Here is a 23345-nt window from a genome sequence, read left to right as displayed (position 1 = left end):
GTGCGTTACAGCGTATTCCTCCATTTCCACGTGTTTGTTCGGAATCTGCTTACAGAAGCTAATCTGCAGTGAACACTATCGAGTCCTACTCAAGAACTATTACGCCACATGTACTAATGAATTTACTAATATTTAATGTTTAATTTACAGTACTTTTTTCTATCGAGTTATTTTCTCAGAAGAAAATTTTAAGAAAATCGCATTCAATTAATTTTGGAAAATAAACAACTGTTTCAAATATACAAGAAATAATATAAAATTCCAGCCACCTCATGTTCAAAAGGTTGCTGCAATTAAAAAAAAAACGGAACAACATCTTTTCAAAAGATCGATATTAGTTATTTTGTTAAGTGTTATAAACCCTTAGTTTAAAATTATAGTCAGCTCAATTTTTAGCTTATCCTTTTTAAAAAAAAATTATTTTTGTATTTTTATTTCTTATGAATTTATAATTGTCCAAAGTAATAGGAATCACCAAGCCCTGATTATGGTTTGCATGATATGTCATTCCACCAAATGTATGTTTTTAATTTCAGGAACAACCACACCAAAGCACTTTCATTTCCAAAAAGAATTAATGTAAAATCTACCCCAAAAATACTTTAATATGCCATACTTTCCCACAGTATTCTCTCACGACAAAAATTAAACCTTTTAACGACGATTAAGTATCACTTTTCCAATTTTCTGTTAATTCTTGTACCAATTTGAACTGATTGCAAATTGAAACTCATTTAAACTGTCCTCATGAAATTCAATAAATACATGATTTAAAATTTTATATTTTCCAGGTTGAAAAAAAAAATTAAAATTCACTAAAGTTAAATTAATTAAATTGAAAACGAAAAAAAATTGTATAAGTGATATCTTCCGTTGAAGACATGAACTTTCAATGCGCAAATAAATGACGAGTAGTGGCGACGACGACTGGCGCGGTAACGAGACGAAGGAAATGACATTTCGAAAGAAGTCGTCTCCAAAAATGATGCTTTTGTTCTATGATGTTGACTTTTCATTTCGATTCCAATAAAATTTAAAGCAAACAACTTTTCTCTCCAATCCATACAAATTTAAAAAACAAAGTTCAACCTGCTATCCATCAGGATAGAAAAAGGATATAAAAAAAACTACGTAAAATATTTCTGAAATAAGACTCCTCACATCTCTTGATTTTAAAATAATATGAAATTTGAGAACCAAGTCAAGAAGATTGTTCATATGTCAGCGACACAAATGCATAATCATGATGTCGTTGATAGGGTTGACTACAACCACACCATCAGGAGGACCAACGTCAGGACAACTCGTAGGCAGTGTGCTGATGACATTGTGGCTACCCGAGTCCCTACGCTGGATGTTGTATAAAGTTTTGATTAGCATCGCATTAATACTTACAATACGCAATGAGATTCCAGTCCATGGAACGAATATCAGACTGACCCAACGTAACAACCATGCAAATATTTCGGAACTTTTGGATAATCTACTGCGTGGCTATGACAATAGTGTACGACCGGATTTCGGAGGTATGTATGTTCATATGTATATGAATGTGTTTGTGCTCCTGACACAAATTCAAAAATCTCAAACCCTAAATATACCAACCATTGTTTTTAAGTTTTTGTGTTGATTTAGTTCATGGTTCGAAGGTATTTATATGGTAAATAGCATAAATGACTTAGATATGGTTGTTTTACATATGAATGTCTACACTTTCTAGTTTTGGATGGAATATTCATATAAGTTCACTTATGGTGAATTTCCACACGAAGTTTGAAATTCTCTCTTTTAAACCCTTTTTAAGCTTTTCAACTTCAAAATTTAAGCAATGTTTATAAATTGATGTTAAGTGGAAGCAAAAATCATGTGGAGTTTGAAAATAAATTTCTTACTCCCTCCCCACAACTTTAAATTTTTTTAACTGGGAAGTTTACAAAAACGAAAAATATTTTCTGTAAAATGCATTTTTCCATACTCGTTCCCTGAAAAAATAGAGCTAGGTTTTTTAAAGGCACACTGTGACGTAAGTCGGATATTTTTCAGTTGTAGTTCATCGAATCAATGGTGTAGTCCGAAAATTTTGGACTTCCTACCAAGATTTTACTAAACACAAAAATAAAACAAATATTTATAATAACATACAAAATAGCTCATTAAATGCATTCTGAAATGAAGTATGAGGTGAAGAGAGTTCATATATTTAAAAAAAAAAAAAGGACTTTTAATATTCAAAAGAAAAACAGCATTTTAAGATAGAAATATTTCTAAAGCTTCATATAAAATAGCGCAATAAGTTATTAGGTTAAAAAAAAAAAATGCTACCTATACGTACTTGTAGTACCCGTGGCATGATGGTTAGTGCGTTGGACTGTCATGCAAGGGGTCTTGGGTTCAATCCCTGCCTGTGCCACCTTAATTAAAAAAAAAAAAAAAAAAAAAAAAAAAAAATAATAATTTTCGCGGGTACTGCCTCTTGCGAGGAATTGACAAATCCTTCAAGAGTAATTCTTGTCATGAAAAAGTGCTTTCTCAAACTAGCCGTTCGGATTCGGCATTAAACTGTAGGTCCCTTCCATTCCTGACAACAGTACTCGCACACAGGAATGGTTGAGAGTTGTAAGTCACTAGGCCCTGGTTCACAACGGACTGTTGCGCCAATCCATTTGATTTTTTTTTTGACCTATACGTACTTAATTTTGTGCTTATAATGTTGACCCCAAGCTTTAAAATTTTATAACCCAAAAAGGATTTTTTAATAGCTTAAAAAATACATACAACATTCAGTTCAATCATCAATTTTTGTCATTTAATTTCTGTTAGGTTAGGTTAGAATTTGCTATCGCAGAAGCTGTTTCTTTTAGCATAAGTTTACATGTAGCTATCGGTATACCTATCTTCTCCCTTTCAGGTGAAATAGGTTTGACGGTTCCATTTTTAGCGAGTTCATCGGCTCTGCAATTACCAGTGATGTCTCTGTGGCCCGGCACCCAACAGAGGTGAATGTTAAATTGCTGCGCCATCTCCATAAGAGACGATCGACAATCTAGGGCCGTCAAAGATTTGGTCGAGACACCGTCAAGGGATTTGATAGCAGCCTGACTGTCAGAGAAGATGCGGATATCAGAAGTTGATATCACGTTTTCTCTTAGCCAGGAGAGAACCTCTTTGATCGCCAAAATTTCCGCTTGAAAAACGCTACAATGATTAGGGAGGCGGAATGAGATGCTTAGATTAAGCTTTTCTGAGTACACACCACTACCAACTCCCTCATTTGTCTTAGATCCATCTGTACAAAAATGAATACTTTTGTTATCCAGGAGTTTTTTGTCTTCCCATTCATCTCTGGAAGGAATGGATACCAGGAAGTTTTTTCCAAATAGGGGTTTAGGAATAGTGTAGTCTTTGTACTTTGGTATAGAACCAAAGAGGTTCAAAATGATGGAGTGTCCCACATCGTTGTTGGTCCATTGAGATGAGGCATCGAGTCTTATCGCTGTACCCGCTGTCACTTGTTTACTGAAGACTTCGAGGGGTGTCAGATGGAGGAGAGTGTCTAACGCTGCTGAGGGTGTGGTTCTCAATGCCCCGCTTATGCAGAGACATGCAGTGCGCTGAACTCTGCTGAGTATGTCGCAGTATGTGACTTTCTCCAGTGCAGTCCACCATACTGCAACCCCGTACATAAGTATTGGTCGGATGACCGATGTGTATAGCCAGTAGGTTATGCGAGGTTGAAAACCCCATTTGCTTCCTATACCTTTCTTGCAAAGGAAAAGAGCTACTGTAGCTTTTTTAACTCTTTCCTGTATATTGGATTTCCAACTTAATTTTTTGTCCAATATCAGACCAAGGTATTTGGCTTCATTGGTAAAAATTAGTGGTATACCTTTTATTGAAGGAGGTACAATTACTGGGATCTTGTATTTCCGTGTGAAAAGGACGAGGTCTGTTTTTTGAGGAATAATACTAAGTCCGCAGTTATCAGCCCATCTAGTGAGCATATTGAGTGCATTTTGGAGGAGGTCTCTCAGTGTATTGGGATGTTCCCCTGTGATAGCGATAGCAACATCATCGGCATACGCAACCACTCTGTAGCCATCCCTCTCAAGGGATATTAGTAGTTGGTTAACCACTATGTTCCACAGGAGAGGGGACAGAACACCACCTTGCGGAGTGCCTCTACTGACAGACCTTTTTGTGCAAAAATCTCCCAAACTGGAGTTGATGATCCTACTTTTTAGCATTAGATTAATCAACTCACAGATTGAGTATTCGACGTTTAAGGTCGTCATAGCAGAAGTGATAGCAGATGTGTCAACGTTGTTGAAAGCGCCCTCAATATCCAAGAAGGTCACCATAGTGTATTCCTTTTTATCTAGGGAGTATTCGATAGTTCTTACCAGAGTGTGCAAGGCTGTTTCTATCGATTTCCCTTTGCAGTAAGCATGCTGAGACATTGATAGTCTCTTCTCAATGTTGTTACGTATATGGATATCGATCAATCGTTCCAGAGTTTTGAGAATGAAAGATGATAGGCTAATAGGTCTTAGGTCCTTAGGGTTGACATGCGAGCATTTGCCCCCCTTGGGAATGAAAACTACCTTTACATCTCTCCAGCGCCGAGGTATATAGACCAGATTTATACAACTTTTAAAGATCATCTCAATGATGGGCGAAGTTATATCAGTGGTATATTGTAGCTCAGCTGGTATGATTTGATCTGGACCTGGAGATTTGTAAGGTTTGAAACTATTCAGAGCCCATGTCAATTTTTCTTTTGTAACCAGACCTTGAGGAAAAATTAAGTTAATATCCGACCCAGGACTGTATGTTGTATTAACGGATTGGGAGCTATCTGGGAAGTGGGTGTCTAATAGCAAGTTTAGCGTTTCTTCGCAAGAGTTAGTCCATGTACCATCTGAGTTTTTAAGACAACTAGGCATGGTTGGACTTGTGGAGAGAATCTTCCTTATCCTTGATGCCTCCGCGGATTCTTCTATTGAGTTACAGAAGGATCTCCATGAGGATCTTTTGGCTATTCTCAATTCTAGTTTATACTTTTTGAGAGATTCTTTATAGGAATCCCAATCTTGGGGATGTCTAGTCTTTTTCGCTCGATTGAAAAGCCTTCTACAACCTCTCCTGAGTATATCTAGTTCAGCAGCCCACCAATATGGTTTCTTCTTTCCTCGCACTGTGGTGAGGGGGCAGGCAGTTTCCATTGCTTTATTGAGGGCTGCTGTAAGTTCATCGACCTTTTGATCGAGTTCAAGAGCGCACAAAGGCGGATCCGAAAGTTCTGGTTTAATCAGATTTTTCAGAGTCGCTCTATATTTTGGCCAATCTGTTTTCCTATAATTCCGGAATTGGATCGGTTTTGGGGTCCCTTCAATAAGTGAGAATTGGATGTATCTATGATCGGAGAACGAGTTCTCCTTTGATACTCTCCAATTCAATATTTTATTTGAGAGATTTAACGAGACAAGAGTCAGATCTAAAACTTCTTGTCGATTTTTTGTGACGAAGGTTGGTTCACTACCTACATTACTTACTACCAGATTACTTGTTAGAATATAATCAAAAAGAGACTCACCTCTGTTATTTATATCGGTACTACCCCATGTAGTATGGTGCGCATTGGCATCACAACCGATAATTAGGTTTGTTTTCTGTCTTGTTGATTCAGCGACCGTCTTCTCAAGAATGGTACCAGGCGGTGGACCCTGGTGGTCGTGGCCCAAATATGCTGATACCAGCCAGTAGGTATGGTTGTCTATTACCATACTGGCTGTGGTGACGTCTTTATCACTGAAATGATGAAGTAAAAATACATTTAGATTACGTTTTACTAGTATGCAGGACCTTGTGTTACCTTTTCCTGTTACATATTGTACGTAGTAGCCAGGAGTTCTCAATCCTCGAACCAGGGATTTCACAATCCAAGGTTCTTGGATGAGAACGACATCTTCTCCAATTTTTGTCAGGCGGAGAAGAAGGGAGGCCGAAGCCGTTTTAGAGTGTTGGAGGTTAATCTGTAGTATTTGCAGCAATTTGGCTACAAATAGGCAGATCAACCTCCACCACTGTTAAATCCAGCTCATCCAGATCAGACGAAGAGGAACCTAATAGTTCATCTTCTTCCTCATTGGGAAGAGCTTTGTCTATTGAGTCATCGGTCTCCATTAGGGATAAACCTATGACGTTTTTGGGAGAAGACTGTGCTGCGACAGAAGAGGGGCCCGCCACATTTGTATCCACATCCAAGGATGGGAGGGTGATGATAGCACTGGGACCCACCACATCTTGCTGCACAGCTTCGGAAGAAGACTGTACTGCGACAGAAGAGGGCCCAGGTAGATCATCAACAACTTCCAAGGATGGGAAGGTGATTGCAGCAATGGGACTCACTACGTCTTGCGACACAGCCTTCGAAGGAGGTTGTGGAGGCTCGCATGAAGCGTCTGCCTCATCTTTTTTATATACGCGGAGCGTGACTTACTCGAAGCCGTATCTTATCACGCCCTTATCTCGCGCCAGAGAAGCCACAGAGTTTTTATTGATTACGATAATCGCACTTCTATAAAGACCCTTTGGCTCCTCCAGTTTCGCGATTTTCCAGTCGTGGCAAGGGAGGTTCGGGTTGCTGATCCTGATCATTGCGCTAATGTCATCTGGATAAGAGGGTTCTATCGGGATCCATGCGTGAGCTCTCGGCCTGCAAGGAATATCTTCCTTTGCAACGACCTCGAGTTTTGCGCCTGGCCAGACTTCGCCCAGCATGCCGACAGCAAGCGTATATAGATCGCGCGACCTCTGATCGTTACAAGCGATGAGTTTGACATGACCTTGATGCCAACCCAAATCGCTTGTTACTGGTGGTGGACCCGGATGCTCTCTCATGACTTTGAGAAAGCCAGCCGAGAGCCCCAGTTTCACCATCTGCCAACGGTCAGAAGTAATCGTGCCATCAATATTGCTCCTATCAATGACCGCTACTATGATCTTTTTAGGCTCTTTAAGTACATCACTGAATGGTTTAGTGAGTGGTAATCTGGCCATGTTAGGAGTGCTGGTGTTTTGCACTTTGAGCTTTTTAGGGACGGGAGTGGGCTCCTCCAAAGATCTTTGTCGTTTTGACGTGGAGTCATGGCGACTGGTTTTATCTAGAATGGATTTAGCCCACTCCTGCCTCTTGCTAAGGATGGGATTACTTCCATCCCCCAATGACGAACCAGAGGATTTTAGAATCCTCATCTCATAGTGCCGTTGTTTATAGGAGCTCCTAGGAGCATTATGGAGAGGTTTACTCTCTTTGGTAGTGGAAGGATCATTTTTCACGAACTTTCCACTACCGACCTGAGAAAGCGTTCTAGTCATTGATACATCCTTTACCATACCGGAAAAAGGGCAGTGACTTGGCACAAGCCCTTCTCCGGTGTTTGGCACAGGAGTAACGACAGCCGATGTTGCCGTCAAACTGCCGCCCGGTGTGGATAGAACCTGTACTGCACACGAAGAAGGGCAGTGACTAGGCACAATCCCTTCTCCGATGTTTGGCACAGGTGCAACGACAGCCAACGTTGCCGCCGAACTGCCGCCCGGTGTAGCTGGAGTACCGGCACCGGTTTGACGACTTTGCTTTTGTTTTGGGTTTGTTTTTTGCTTTTGTTTTAGTTTTTGTTTTAGTTTGTTCATTTGGATTCCCACGAGTAGGCGAAGTAAAAAGGGGGTCCATCTGTGCAGAGATTCGCTTACACAGATGAGGCTAGCTAATCCGGAGGTCGCCCTGTATCCGGATACTCCGTTAACGACTGAGCTATTTTTAAAAATTGGGCCCTCAGCCTGGCTGATTATCGGCACGGGTCGTATAACACCTTAGATCCAGCCCAATTGGGAAGTTGAAGGGAGGGATATGTATTGGAAAAGGAGAGACGAACAGCAATTGAGCCATAAGCGTCCCAGGAAGGAGACAGGGTATTGACAGACAGTGATGCACTATACAGTCAGGGAATAAGGAGCCATTAGCCAGCATAGTAGCACAAAGCCGATGTAGGAGTTGGTAAGGATTGTGAAGGGGAAGGGCGAGCGACCTTTAGTTTCAGGGCTCTTCTGGGGAAATAATTCCCGAGAATCATTGACCTTACTCAGCTTCTACAACTCGACAAGTTCGACGCTCAGGTAGCGTCTGTTACTTTTATTACTTTCTTTAGTGAAGTCTATAATACACTTTTTTATCACAAAAAAACTAATACGAAAAACAACTAAATACACAAGCAAAGCTTATAAGGTTTGACTTAACTTCAAACTATTGAACTCGTCTAAAAATGTATTATAAATGCTTTTGCAAATACCAATTTGATGACCTGCCACTTTCATCGAACTTTTTTCTGGTTCAGTAATTTGTATGTCAATGATAATAGTCAAAAAACAGGACTTATTTTAAGTGCTATTAAACCCAAAAGCCTTTGAGTTACAAGGAAATTTTTTAGAACAACATTGACTTAAGGCAGTTTTTACTTATGAACAATTTGAATTTCAGACGTTATGTATGTGATATGTAATTGTGTGGATAATAAATGTACCGTCTAAAAACTGCTTTCAATCACTTTGTGAAAAAATAAATTTCTACTAGATTATCAAAAAAAGAAAATACCTTTTTTTTAATTTTTACTAACAAAAATTTGCTTTTCTCCAAATCTGTCAATTATTTGTTTTTGTGTTAAATTACAAAAGTAAAAATTGAATTTCCATTTCATTCCACTAAAGTTTTTAAACGTTTTAAATTAAGAGGACTTTTTAGAAAGTATTATTTTGAACATTTAAATTAGTTCAACTTTTCAAAATAGTTCAACTTTGTAGGACTTATTTTTTGAAATAGTCCCACTTTAAAAACTCCTCTTAAACACCTTTATAACTCCCAATAACTATCAATTATAAAAATGTAATATCTGGTTTTAAACCAAATCAGTCTTAAGACAATCACACTCCCTTCCTTTTGAAGTCTAACGCTTTGACTGAAACTAACCTGATCCCAAGTATTAATAGCCTTTAGTTGTTTCTCAGTTCTTTTTATTTGTATGTTGATAAAGATCGGTCTACCATTGGCTCTCCTTGCAAAAGAATCCTTATCGTACTCAAAAATACATACGACACTTACCTCAGCCCAATCTCTGAGTCTCCAATTAATTTCCCTCGGGGACCGTTTTAAGAAATGAAATGACCATTGTGGTCCGCACATTTTATTTATAAGAAAAAAACAGTATTTAACAAATGTAATTAAGGAAATAACAAAGATATTTTGTTACATAGATACACTGCCAATCACTAGGATGAGGCCACATATTTTTCAACCGATTTTCGTTGTATATACCTGCTGGAAATACCGTACCAATAAAAATTTACTACATTTGAGTAGGTAGATATTTTCTTTAAAAAAGTAATAAAATTAAGGGGTTAAATAGAAAAAAACAGTTGGAATTTCCCTACATTAATTAAAGATCTACTTAAAAACAGTATGAAAAAGTGCGTCACTTGGATGAGGCCACATGAAAAATCTTATAAAATATCAAAAAAACGAAAGAAATGTTTACAGTTTTTTATTTTCAAACATTTATTTATTAAGTTTTTCTCAATTAATAATGAGTATGCCCCCCATTTTTTGATATGACCTCTATTAGACGGTTTGGAATGGAATCATAAAGTTTTTTTAAATAGTCAAGTGAAATCTCGTCCCAGGCATCACAAATAGCTTCAATTAAGGAGTCCTTGTCTTCAAATTGTCTACCGCCTTCATAAACTTTTCGAGATAGCCATGCCCATACGTTTTCGATTATGTTCAAGTCCGGTGAATAGGGTGGCCATGGCAAAAGCTCTACGTTTTCTGATTAAATCCAGCTTTTGACAACCCTGGAAGTGTGGATGGGGGCATTGTCTTGGTGGTAATTCCAAGGCAGAGGTCCAAAAATATTTTTCATCTTCGGAAATGAGCGTTCCAACAAGTATTTGTAGCTGTTTCCGTTCATTGTTAGAGAAAGAAACTCCAATTCGATTTTGCCATAGTAGGTGATAGCTCCCCACACCATAACACCTGATGTACGGCTGTGATGTCTTCCCAAAATTAGTTCCTCTTTTCTTAAATCATGGAAATAAAAGTTGTAACCATCGGGGCCGTCAAGGCTAAACTTTTTTTCATCCGAAAAGACGACGCGTTTCCATTGACTGCTCCAAGAGACATGTTCTGTTGCAAAGTACTTTCGCAGCTCCTTGTGTACTTGCTTTAGAACAGGTTTCTTTTTGAGTTTTCTTCTCTGGATAGTACCATCTTTTCTATTATCCTTCGGACTGTCGAAATACTGGCTGATACTCCGCTTTTGGACCTTATTTTAGTAGCTGATTGAGTAGAATTTGAAGTAATACGTAAAATTAACCGATTTTCTCGGGATGTTGTTGCTTGGGCTGTGCGTCCTTTTTGGTTTTTTCCATAGTTTTGAGGATCAGCAAGATAGTTGTTTACAACTGTCTTACTTCTGTTCAGCTTCCTTGCTATTTCTCGGCTTGAGAGTCCCATTTCCTTCGATTTGTCCTCTTTCTGCTACTGTCAACGTCTTTCCGGAACCCATTTGTAGTTGAAATTTAATGAAAATAGTTATTTGTAAAACGTTCTTAAATATTGTAACCCAAGTTTGAAAAAAATTGCTGATCTGAACTTCTATAACGAAATATTCGCAATGGCCTCATCCTAGTGACTCACTTTTTTATATCCTTTTTAGGTAGCTCATTCATTAATGTAGGGAAATTCCAACGGTCTTTTCTAATTAACCCTATAATTGTATCACTTTGTTTTAAGAAAATATGTACCTACTCTCATGAAGTAAAATTTTCCGGGTTAAACAAATTCCAACAGGTATCGGACCGAAAATCGGTTGAAAAATGTGTGACATTTTTGTTGCGAATTATCTGTCTGAAGTTTGGAGTAGTTTGGTACAAGCTATTGACATTAAATCCTGGAGACATTCAGTAGTAAGGTAAAATCGAAATTTATTCTTAATGAACTTTGTCTTCGAAAATGCTACTTCACAAATATATTTCGATCCAAACAAAGTAAGAAGTTTGGAAGCTAATTTTTGTAATTCTGGATATTTATTACTACACACAAATTATATCCAGAACTCTTCACTGGAAACTTCCGATTGTTTGTGTGTTTAAAGCTGTGTTTTCTTGGAAATCAATCATTTCCATCTGCAGAGTAGCTTCATCACTTCCGAAAACAATAGCAGCTTCATTGCTCTATTCACCATCAGGATGCAGAGAGTAAATGCTGCTGAGGATTTCTACAACATTCTCAATTTTCCTAAAGTCTGCGAACCTTTTTTGAAATTCCGATTTAAGATCCGTAATGGACGTCTTGAATTGGCCGACTTCAGTTTCGTTGTCACTACTGATTATTTTATTTAAATTGGGGAAGTGTAAGCATTCATTTCCAAGATTAATAAAGAGATCAAGTTTTCGAGAAAAACTTTTGACATCTGACATGAGCCCGCATACCAGCTTTCCCTTGCCTTGAAGTTTAAGGTTCAGGTCAATGATATGTTTAAAAGTATCCGTCAAGAAAGCAATGACAGCAACTTTTTTAGTTTTTCGTTTAGAAAACTTAAGTAAGCGTTTGCTCAAGTCTGATCACTGTTAAGATATGTCTTCGAATGTGCTGAAGAATCTTTTTAAAACGCAGCCTTTATTTAACCATCTGCAGTAGATCGTCATATTGTGCATCAACTTCTTCAAGAAATGATTTCAATTCACGATGTTGCAATGATGACTTAGCACGAAGAAAGTTTACTATTTTCATCACTTCTTGCATAGTACGCTCAAAATTACGATTAAGTTTGCAGCAAAGCACAGGTTGAAGAATAATACAGTGGTAGGAAATCAAATCCGTTGTGAACCAGGGCCTAGTGACTTACAACTCTCAACCATTCCTGTGTGCGAGTACTGTTTTTCAATCACTGCTTTGATCATATCTTTTCCTCGGGTTCTTCCTAAGAGCGGCAAAAGAGCCAATATCTCCCCAACCAAAGTTTCTCTCGTTTTGTCCAGGTAGCGTACAAAAATAATTAATTGTGTCGTATCAGTGACATCGCATGATTCATCTATAGCCAAGGCGTTATAGTTTGCATTATTTAACTGCAGTTTCAAATCACAATCATTTTCTTCTGCCAAAACGTGTGTATTTCTGGTGCTAGTAGAAGCAGATAACGGAATCCGTCGTATCGTCTCAACAACATCCTTTTTGTTCTCAAAAAAGCATTACCCACCTCAAGAAAGCATTCTTTAACTACGTCAGTAATTTAATAATATGAACCGACAGCTTGAAATTCTCTCAGTGTTGATAATTTTCACCCTCCCTTACTACTTACTTTCTGCCTTATCACGTGCCTTAAAGTTACTCCCACTTCTTACAATATTTTGTATGATTTTAATAAAGTTCAATTTTCCCAAATTATCTTTTATATTAACAGAGTTCCATTTGAAACCACTAACGTTTTTTACAATAAAGTACACTATTCAATTTCACTGCATGTTCTTCCTACCGGCCTCAACGTAGAGTTGCTCCATCAGTCCCACCTTGGTATAATAAAGGACTTTAATCGTTCTTAGCCAAATGAACAAACTGTGGGGTATATTTCTACGCTCTAAATGCCCAAATGACTACTCTAAGTACCTTGGTATTTATCTTCATTCAAACGATCTGTAAAATTTTCTCTCCCAATAATATTTTCATAAAACACAAGCTAACCTTATCAACGATCCCAAATCCTTCTTTCAGTTCGTTAACCACAAAAGAATGTCAAGTGGGTATCCATCCTAATTCTCCTTCAATAATGAAACTTCCAAACTTCTTTTAACCAAGATCGGACTTATTTCTTTCTCATATCCTGAAAATATTTTTGAAAGCATTCCATATGACCATATGAACTCTTCTTACGTGCGATTTAACACCTTTGGACTATGAGGGATGTGTTAAAGCTCATGTCTATAAAAACAAATCCGTTTCAGTTGACGAATTGGAAGACAACACTGAAGCATTTATTCGTGAGATGCCGGCAAAAGTGTTGGAAAGAGTATGCAAAAATTGGAATAAGCGGATGGACCATTTAAAGCGCTGTCAAGGTCAACATTTGCGTGAAATAGTCTTCAAAAATTCAATTATATGGACCATACTATCGATTCAAATAAAAAAAACATAAATGGACCAAGCACATTCCCTTGCGGAACATCATTTATTTATTGTTTGTAAAGTAAAATAAGGTCTAATAAAAACTTGTCAGATACGAATTTTATTACTCAAAATCTTTCATATCAAAGCTTCAACAAATTCAATAAGTGAAATTTTAGTTATATTTACAGATTATCAAAATAATAATTCACCAAACTATTATCGTACATTTTCATTGCATACCCTCTAAATAAATTCCATTAAAAACTTTTAACTCACATAAATATATAATTTATGATTTATTGTCTATAAACAAAAATAAAAACAACATCCCCCAACATAAATCCTCTGCTTCCACTAATAATGTGTTTATAATGTTTGATTATTATCGTAATTAATCAAATATTAAACAAATTAAATCATTCTACTGCCGAAATATTGATAACATGATGATAACATTTTTAAAACTTTATATTACTGTGTTCAAATTTAAATTTGATAAATCAATTGAGTGAAAAGTTAACAAAAAATAAAATAAATCCGGAAGAGAATTTATCATTTTATAAATAAATTATTCAAATGTCCCCGTTTCGTTGGTTTTCTCGCGTTGCGTTGCGTGGCGTCGTCTTCTTTGGCGAAATTAATTCAATTTTTATTGTATGAAATTATATACACATTATAGTAGACTTTTTCAATAGAATAAATGCTGTGTGAATAGAGATATCAATTATGGTGTTTTTTATTTCAAAAACAGGAAGACATTACTATTCTAGCGTGGAGTAGTTATCAATGAATAATATTTGGAAATGAGAACATAGACAATTTGTAGACTGAATTTAATATAGTCTTCACTTCAAGACTGTTCAATAAATTTCAATTTGTAAAAGTTCAAACTTTAACTAAAGTGGAAGCGACAAAATCTCAAATTGCATTCAAAAACCATGTTCCAAGAATGGTGTAATGTTTTTAAATGACCATATAAGAAAATTAATTACTTTAAATTTCCATAGAAATTACTTTTTTTTCGCTTCAATTTTTCTCATACAATTAGTTATCAAAATATTTGTGGTCGAGCAAGAAACAGAAAACATAACTTTTCATTTTTCAAGAACACTCTTTTGTATAATAAACCCATTAAAACAAATATTTTCCAATTTAGTCAACTTAAAATATTTTCTACTGACCTTGTGAAGAGTCATGTCCGAAAGAGCTTTTCTGTCTGAGTGGTCAAGTAAAAGATGTTAGTCTGATTATAAGAATTATTTACCGACTTTCAAAGCAAATAAACAAAGCAAAATAAATACACAATAATTTTATTGTATTTGTTTAAAATTGTGGACAAATATTTCAAATGAATAGGCAGGAAATAAAATTAATCCTGAAACCTTTATGCAACTGTTAACTAAATCAATGCAAATAACTCATATATACAGCAACATATCCTTAAGATCTTATATATTTTAAAGTCTTTATAATAATAATTTCTCTTGAACTTTATGATGTCTTAAAATATTTGTCAATTTACAGGACCACCAGCAACAATTGAAGTTGACATAATGGTGCGTAGTATGGGACCAATTTCGGAAGTTGACATGGTTAATCCTTCAATTATAAATTTCAACAAATCTAGATATTCATATTTTCTCTTTCTCTATTTCACTTCTATTTTATATGAAAATTTTCAAGACATATTCAATGGATTGTTATTTTCGTCAGTCATGGGTGGATAAACGTTTAGCCTTTCAAGGAGCTCAGGATACATTGGCATTGAGCGTTTCAATGTTAGCAAGAATTTGGAAGCCCGACACTTACTTTTATAATGGAAAACAAAGTTATCTACACACAATTACAACTCCAAATAAATTTGTTCGAATTTATCAAGACGGTAGAGTTCTATACTCAAGCAGGTAAGTACATTTTTGACAGTGGTGACATAGGAACATATATGCGGGAAAGACGGTCATCTTCTGTAAACACTCTTGCTTTTTATATTTGTTGAGTCATTATTTGATGTTGGTGGGAAAAAAAGAGGAATACGTTGTGATGTGGGAGGTTTATAAATTTGTTACTGGATTGCATTCAAAAAGAATTAAGAAAACTATCACACAGAATCAATTTTCTGCAAATATCTCAATCATCATCATCATCATCAACATCATTATCATCGCATCATCAATGTACCTTTAGGGCCGCCCTAGAGCATTTTCGATTTGAGGCTTTTTGTACATTCATTTCTCGATCCTGATGTCCTACAGGGAAAGGTTGTTTAAGTTGTTGTTTAAATATAAATCCGATTTAAATGAGCTATGTCAACCATTGAGAGAGAAATATCTACAAATTTTATCGATTTTATCGTTTTGGAGGTGAAGCGTAAAATTGCACAACGTTCGCCAAAACATCAAGACAGACAAATATAGAACTACGAGTATATACGTATCTACTACCCTCAATGATTTGTTTGGTTTGTTTCCATGAGACTATAAAAATAATAATAAGAATAATAATGGCAGTGACTCCTTGCAGTTTAAAATTTCTTCTTTTTTGTGATATTTTTTGCAGGTTAACCATAAAAGCTGGATGCCCCATGAATTTGGAGGACTTCCCAATGGATATCCAGCGGTGTCCTCTTAAGTTTGGTTCATGTAAGTTATTGTTGCAGGGGCAAACACACAGTTCTCATATACACATTGCCATGCACTACATTAGATTCATATTTAAATCAAGTAATTTTTTAAACTTTTTACTAATTTTTGAAAATTCAAACACTCATGGGGATGGAGATGGGACAGAGCGAAGTTGTTACCTTTGGTTTCCTTCAAGAGAAAAACATGAATATGCAATATAAAGTCTTCCTAATGCCAAAGTAATAACCGATTAACATAGATTTGGTTTGACAGAGAATAACTCTCATATTTGTAATTATGTTGCGTATACGCCACCGAGTGCATTTTAATCTCAATCCATCAGAGCCAGACACAAATCAATATTATGCATTTTTGTTTTAATGTTTTATCTTTAGGAAGCAAGGATTAAGGCTCTTTGTCTTTTTTTAAAGATAAAGCAATTCGCATCGCCGTTTAGTGATTTAGAATTTAATTTGTATACTTCGGTCTTATGATAGAGGGTTAGAGATAGATGATTTTACATACACACGCACGTCGCACATGGCATAGCTTTTTATGGGTTTCTTTATTCGATAAAACCTTTTAAGATTCAACTTCGAATTCATAGAACATGAGACATATAAACTTTAAGGCCAGCAAGGTTTAGCGTGTGTGATGATGATGTACGACGACTATATTCATACGTATGATGATGTCGGAGGTCCTCTTGACATCGATTTATTAATTTTTCTCTTGTTTTTGCTCTTTATCCTTCATTTTGTGATTCTAAATTGAATTAATTAATGAGGCAGGTTTAAGGATTTTTTTCTATTTTTTTTGTATGAGTTTTTGTAAGACTGGAAGACTGGGGTTGAAAATGTGATGACTAAAATTATGTATTTTGATTGAATTTTTTTTTGTTCAAGACCTTTCATAAAGGTACTCATATTAAAGTACTTAAAAGAAAAAGATAAATCATTTTGATGGGTATTGAAATGTTGTAGGGAGAAGATTATTTAGTCCACAAGTAGTGTTGTTGAAATCAAGTTTTGGATGTTTCTTTTTTTGAATAGGCTCTCGTCTGGATTTAAAATTAACAATTTACGTTATTTATAGTTTTTTTAAAAGCAAACATTTAGCTTGATTTCAAATTGAGGGAAGATTATAACAAGGTCAAATTTATGCTTTAAAATGTATGTTTTAAAAATATAGTCTTCATTAGAAAATGTTAAAAACTCAAGTGGTTTTTAGGAACTTTTTTAAAGAGTTAGGTTCAGTTTTTTTAATAAAGGTGGTTAAATTGTAAGAGCCGATAATGATTTTGAATAAAACACTTATTATTTCATTAAATCGATGGTCCTATTGAGGTTATGAGACGTTAATATGCAGAATTATATCATCCTTTATCTCTCGAATAGTTTCTGGCTTATCGATGTGCACCTTTTCTTCAAATAACCCCAAATTGACAGCGCCACCACGTGAGATAACACGGCCATTGGATTTGTCGCGCAAAAGAGCCATTGTTTTGTTAGCTGTGGCAAGTGGCACCGTCCTATTGAACACTCATAAAAAGTCATAAAAAGTTCGTTATCATCTCACGATAGCGAACACCATTCACAGCAAGGTCCTGACCGGCTTTATGTTGGAAAAAATCGGCCCGGTAACTCTTGGAGGGTGCATTGCTTTTTCGACAATCACTCTTGGATTATTATTCGCCTAAATGCGACAATTCTTCTTATTGGCGAAACAACTGAGGTGAAAATGTGCCTCATCACTGAAGATTTCCGATCTTCGAAAATGTATTATCCACTATTTCCATTTTTTCCAACCATTCTGACCATTTGCGATGCTTTTCATGGTCAAGAGGCTTTAGTTCTAACTCGACTATGATTTGAGGTGGACGACTCTTCAGTCCCATTACGGGCTGTACGCACATACATTGGTGTTTTCACATCTTCTACAAACCTGATCTGCTCGAACATTTGCGCGATTTTGCCCATTGTACGAACATTCGGACGATTAAATTGATCGAACAAATCACGAAGTAGCACGATATGCATTTTCATTTGAACGCCATGTTTAAATTAAGTCCTTTTTTAATGTATATTGAACGCACATTAAAGGGGTTATGAATACCCTTATAATCATTAGACACATTGCGAGCAATTATGAAGGAAGGCATGATTAGAAAGAAGAAACCGAATCCCATTGGTTATAAATGTCTGCACATTGTAATGATAGGGGAAATATTGAGTCTGGTAAAACGTTCCACATTCATGTAGTACGGCTACAGAAATAATCTCTATAATTAACAGAACGTTCAATTTGGGCTCAAGGGTAAACTACTAAGCATTCTCAATAGTACGGGTATTCCGGTTGAATTGTTTGAGAGGAGAAATATAAAAGGCTTTTTTCCTAGAGCATTGCTGGTGAAAATATCGATAAACCAATGATGAGCTTGAAACTCGGTGTTCAAGGGAAGAAAATGTCTCAGTAATGAAACGATCGCCTATTATTTTTAAAGCTCTTTTTTAATTCTATTCAAAAGATTCAAATACGTTATTGGGGCACTTAGCAGCATTTTTTACGATGTCGAATATAAGATCACTCCAAAACAAGTGATTTGTGATGCACATACCTAGATAAAATGAGGCTGGGATGCGACCCACACTGATAACTTCCCATCCCGTCTGTCGATTTGTCTTGCTTAAAAGTTTTTCTATATGTACTAGTATCAATTTTACCAAATTTGCGTACTATTTTTTATAGATTTTATTTTTTATGAAAAAACGGACTGTTGGATTTTTATATAAAAATCACTGAATATCGAAAACAATATTTTCTGTAAAATAAAATAAGTTTGAAGCCAATTTTTTTAATTTTTGAAAAGCTATTTGAGTGGAAAGTAAATTTTTACCAAGTTTTAGTATTGTTTTTTTACAGTTTTATTTTTTGTAAAAAACCGTCAATTCGATCTTCTTCAAAATTCTATCAAATGTTGAAAACAATATTTTCTATAAGATAAAATTAGTTTGAAGCCAATATTTTATAGTTTTGAAAAGATATTTGAGTCGAAAATCAATTTTTACCAAGTTTTGTTAAATTTTTTTTAGGTATTTAATTTTTGTACAAAAACTATCAATTCGATTTTTTTCAAAATTTTACTAAATGTTAACAACAATATTTTTTGAAAGATAAAAGTAGTTAAAAGCCAATATCTACAATTTTTGAAAAGATATTTGAGTTGAAAATCAATTTTTACCAACTTTTATAAATTTTTTTTAAGGTTTTTATTTTTTGTAAAAAAACTGTCAATTCGATTTTTCTCAACATCTTTCAGAATGCTTAAAACAACATTTCTTATAAAATAAAATAAGTTTGAAGTCTAACTTTCAAGTTTTTGAAAAGATATTTGAATCCATATTCAATTTTTACCAACTTTTGTTAATTTTTGTTCGGTTTTTAATTTTTTATAAAAAAAAACTGTCAATTCGATTTTGTTCAAAATTTCACTGAATGTTGAAAACAATATTTTTTGAAAGATAAAAGTAAATTAAAGCCAATATCTCAAAGTTTTGAAAAGATATTTGAGTCGAAAATCAATTTTTACCAACTTTTATTAAATTTTTTTTTTAATTTTTATTTTTTGTAAAAAAAACTGTCAATTCGATTTTTCTCAAAATTTTGCTAAATATTGAAAACAATATTTTTTATAAGATAAAATAAGCTTGAAGCCTAAATTTCAAGTTTTTGAAAAGATATTTGAATCGATATTTAATTTTTACGAACTTTGAGTAATGTTTTTTTTAGATTTTTATTTTTTATAAAAAAAATGTCAATTCTATTTTTCTCAAAATTTTATCAGATTTCAAAAACATTATTCTCCGTTGCACAAAATTGTTTTGGAGATGAAATCATATGTTAGTCGATAAATTTAGGGGGTGACAAATTTTTTTTTTCAGTTTTTTTGATTTAGAAAAAGAACCGTTAGCTAGATTTTTTTCAAAAAATATACCTGTTTGGTATCACGTTACACTTTATTATATAAAATTTAATTCAAGTCTCTAGCGTTTTTGGTTCGTAAGATATTTAGGGTTAACCAAAATTTTCACCTTTTTTTTAAACTGCTATGGTAAAAAAACCACCCACACAATTTTCTTGAGAGCCCTTTCTGCATTTTTCTGCCTTATTATCTGTATAACAAAATTTGTTTGAAGTCAATATCTCTTCTAGTTCTTGAGCTATAGACGACGAAAAAAACGTCGCGAACGTACGGACGTACGAACGTACGTACACACGCACGCACAGACATCTTTCTAAAAATCTTTTATTTCGACTTTAGGGACCTTGAAACGTCGAGAAATGTCAAAATTTTCAATTTGACAAATCGGACCCATTACAATAACTTCCTATGGGAAGTTAAAAAAGCTGTTCAGTCTTCTCGATGCAAGTATCACCCATAAATAGTGGCATTAGAGGTGAGTTACGCTTTTGAGCTTGAGTTTTCGAAGCATTAATTTCTAGACGGTGAGTAGGTGAGAATTCCGATCCCACTGAATTATTTATTCAAGGGTATAACTTGGTGCCTATATTCTTTTCTACCATGGTCTCGCCAAATACATTAGGAATGACGTTGCTTATTAGTTTTCGCCACAATATGGTCTCTGCACCAATTCTTTTTTCAATTTTATGTGGTTTAAATTTTCCGTGAAATCATTCACTATTGCTTCCTTTATCCAAGCCCCAATCTAGACAGAGTGTCAACTTCTATTGAATTTAATGCTTTGTCTGATTCCATCCAAAGAATTGTTTCGTCCTATCCTCGCACTGAAATCGTTGTTACGAGCGATTTCAATGTACACAATTCTTCATGGCTTCAACATTCGGGCCAGACAACACCAGAAGAAGTGTGTGCTGAGATCTTCGCTGAGTTGAACTACCTTACTCAGCTGGTCAACGAGCCCACTCGAATATCGGACGTGGTAGGTCGAGCAGACTTGTTTTTTTCCTCTGACCTGATAAGCACGCTGTTAGTGTTCTATCTCCTCTAGGCACATCTGACCATTGTGCCATATCAGCAAATTTCTCGTGTAAAAACTCTCCAATTAAAAAAAGAGTTCCTAAGAGAACCGTTTGGCAATACGAGAAAGCCAACTGAAACTGTCTCTATAATTATTTTAGGAACTTTAACTGGTCACTATGCTTCCTCGACAGTGACATTGACGCCAGCGCTGATATGATCACAGGTTTGATTCTCCTAGGAATGAGAACTTTTATCCCGAATATTGTTGAAAGAATCAGACCGAAGGGAAACGCATGATTCCATGCGAGCATCAAAGAGGTTATTAGGGTCAAGAAGCTAAGTTTCCGTTGTTTTAAAGCCAATCCAACTGAGAACAACCGGAATAAGTTCAAGCAAGCCAGGAAGGCCTGCAACGCCCATATTTGACGGACCAAATTTTTACATAACCAAAAATTACGGCAATAAATACTGCAATGTCCCAAAGGCAGTACAAATGTTTGGTCATTTGTAAAAATATGAGGGATTCTTACTTTTCCTCGGTTCCTACGCTCGTTGTCAATGACACTCCATGTGTTAGCTGTTTAGAGAAAGCTAATCTCTTTGCTAGGCACTCTGCCGCTTCAATGCTGCCAGTGAGTGTGTTGACTCCGCGGCTCCCGGAAATTATTTTTTTTTTTGGAAAAAACGACAGAAAATGTTTTCTGCTTCAAAAGAAGCAGAATTTTGTGTGGAAAATAAGCCAGAAACATTGGAAATTGTGCCAGACAGAAATGGAAAAAAAAAACAGAAACCAAAATGGAAACTAGGCCAGAAAACCAATTGATATATTCTGGTCTAATTTCCTAATATCAGTTTGGAAAAAAAGCCAGAAAATGTTTTGCATTTTAAAAGTCGCTACTTGGTCAATATTGTAGACATTTTATCACAACAGGAAAAAACAGCCCCTGACATGCACCCGCGGGGGGGATCGCGGACGCTACACGGCCATGGCGTTGCGGAGGCGGCGCAGCGTGGCTAGCCAGCGTGGTCGCGGGCCGCGGGTTGGTGGAAGGACCTGACATATAATACACAATATTACATCAGCTTCGCAACTAAACAATAATTCTTACAATAGATGATAGAGACAAAGAATGTGTAGCAAAACTGTTTATTTATTACAACAATTTATAAAAATACAGTTTTGCCGTTTTTTCCTAAACATGAAAAGGAAAAAACGCCAGAAATGTTATTTCTGGCTTTTTTTCCAAATATTTTTTTTTGCCTTTTTTCCATTTCTGTAAATGGAAAAAACGCCAGAAAATTTTTAGATTTTTTCCTAGGAAAAAAGCCAGAATTTGGTATGAAGAATTTTCTGGCGTTTTTTAGACAAAAAATTCTGGCGTTATTTCCGGGAGCCGACTCCGCCTGTACTCGAGTGAGTTAGTGATACTAGGCGGCAAATCTTTCTTCGCACTCGTACTGTAACGACAGTCCTAAAAGATCTTAACATACATAAATCCTCTGGTCTGGATGGTATCCCCGCCATTGTATCTGTGGAGGTGTTCTTCAACGCTGGCAAAACCACTACGTAAGCTTTTTCATCTCCCCTACTCCTCAGACCTTGTTCCGAGCAGATGGAAAACCGCATTTGTCTAGCCTATTCCCAAAAAAGACGAATCTTCGTCACCGTCTTATTACCGACCGATTGCACTAACGCCCCTTCTTTCCAAGGTCATGGAAACGCTGTTTAATTATTAGCTCAAGAAATATCTCTAAGATCTAAAGCTTCTTAATGACCGACAATTCGGCTTTCGTAGCAATAGGTCCACTGGTGATCTCATGGTTCATCTCACCGAACAGTGTAACAAATCTTTACATCATTCTGGAGAAAGTAAGATTATTGCACTTGATGTTTCAAAAGCATTTGATAGGGTTTGGCATCAGGCTCTCTTATCGAAAATTCATGCTTTCGGTTTTCATGAATCCCTGATTCATTGCATTAGTAATTACCTTTCGAATCGTTCAATACAATTTGTATTTGATGGATTCAAGTCTGAAAACCGTAAAATAAATGCTGGTGTGCCACAAGGCTCTATTTTATCTCCAAAACTCTTTCGCATTTTTATTAATGATCTCCTGTCGGCAAATTCTTATCCAATACATTGTTTCGCTGACGATAGACTTTTCGCTTTTCATATTTCAGATTCCATCCCTCTTCTTCGGATGTGAAACTGCAACGACACTCGTTTTGATATGATAAGCTCATAAAATTCCGACCTAAACAGCATTGTACAGTGGGGAATTGGAAACGGCGTGGAATTTAGTGCTTCGAAAACCCAATTTTTTTTATTATCCATAGATGGCACTTGCATCGTTGGTGTATCACCAACTACCTTTTGTGGAACAATCAAATACGCGATGTCGCCAAAAATGCAGCAAGATGTTTGGGTTTTCTAAGGCGATGCAAAAAGTTTTTATCCCCCTCTGATCTGGCTGTTATCTACAAGACTTATACACGTCCAAAGCT

General features: G+C 35.8%; 1 protein-coding gene across 1 annotated transcript in view; it reads left to right on the top strand.

The window, feature by feature from the left end:
- Positions 1–797: 797 nt before the first annotated feature.
- Positions 798–23345, top strand: part of LOC129942895 (gamma-aminobutyric acid receptor alpha-like) — a 33360-nt gene continuing 10812 nt past the window's right edge. The window contains exons 1-4 of the mRNA XM_056052016.1: positions 798–1526; positions 14741–14808; positions 14900–15120; positions 15773–15855. Coding sequence (XP_055907991.1) covers positions 1244–1526; positions 14741–14808; positions 14900–15120; positions 15773–15855 — 655 coding nt within the window. The 5' untranslated portion in view covers positions 798–1243. The remainder of the gene's footprint in view (positions 1527–14740; positions 14809–14899; positions 15121–15772; positions 15856–23345) is intronic.

Source organism: Eupeodes corollae, chromosome 1 (genome assembly GCF_945859685.1).
Source record: "Eupeodes corollae chromosome 1, idEupCoro1.1, whole genome shotgun sequence".
Classification (NCBI taxonomy): domain Eukaryota; kingdom Metazoa; phylum Arthropoda; class Insecta; order Diptera; family Syrphidae; genus Eupeodes; species Eupeodes corollae.
The sequence above is the reverse complement of the archived record's forward strand: the minus strand, read 5'-3'. Positions and strand labels throughout refer to the sequence as shown.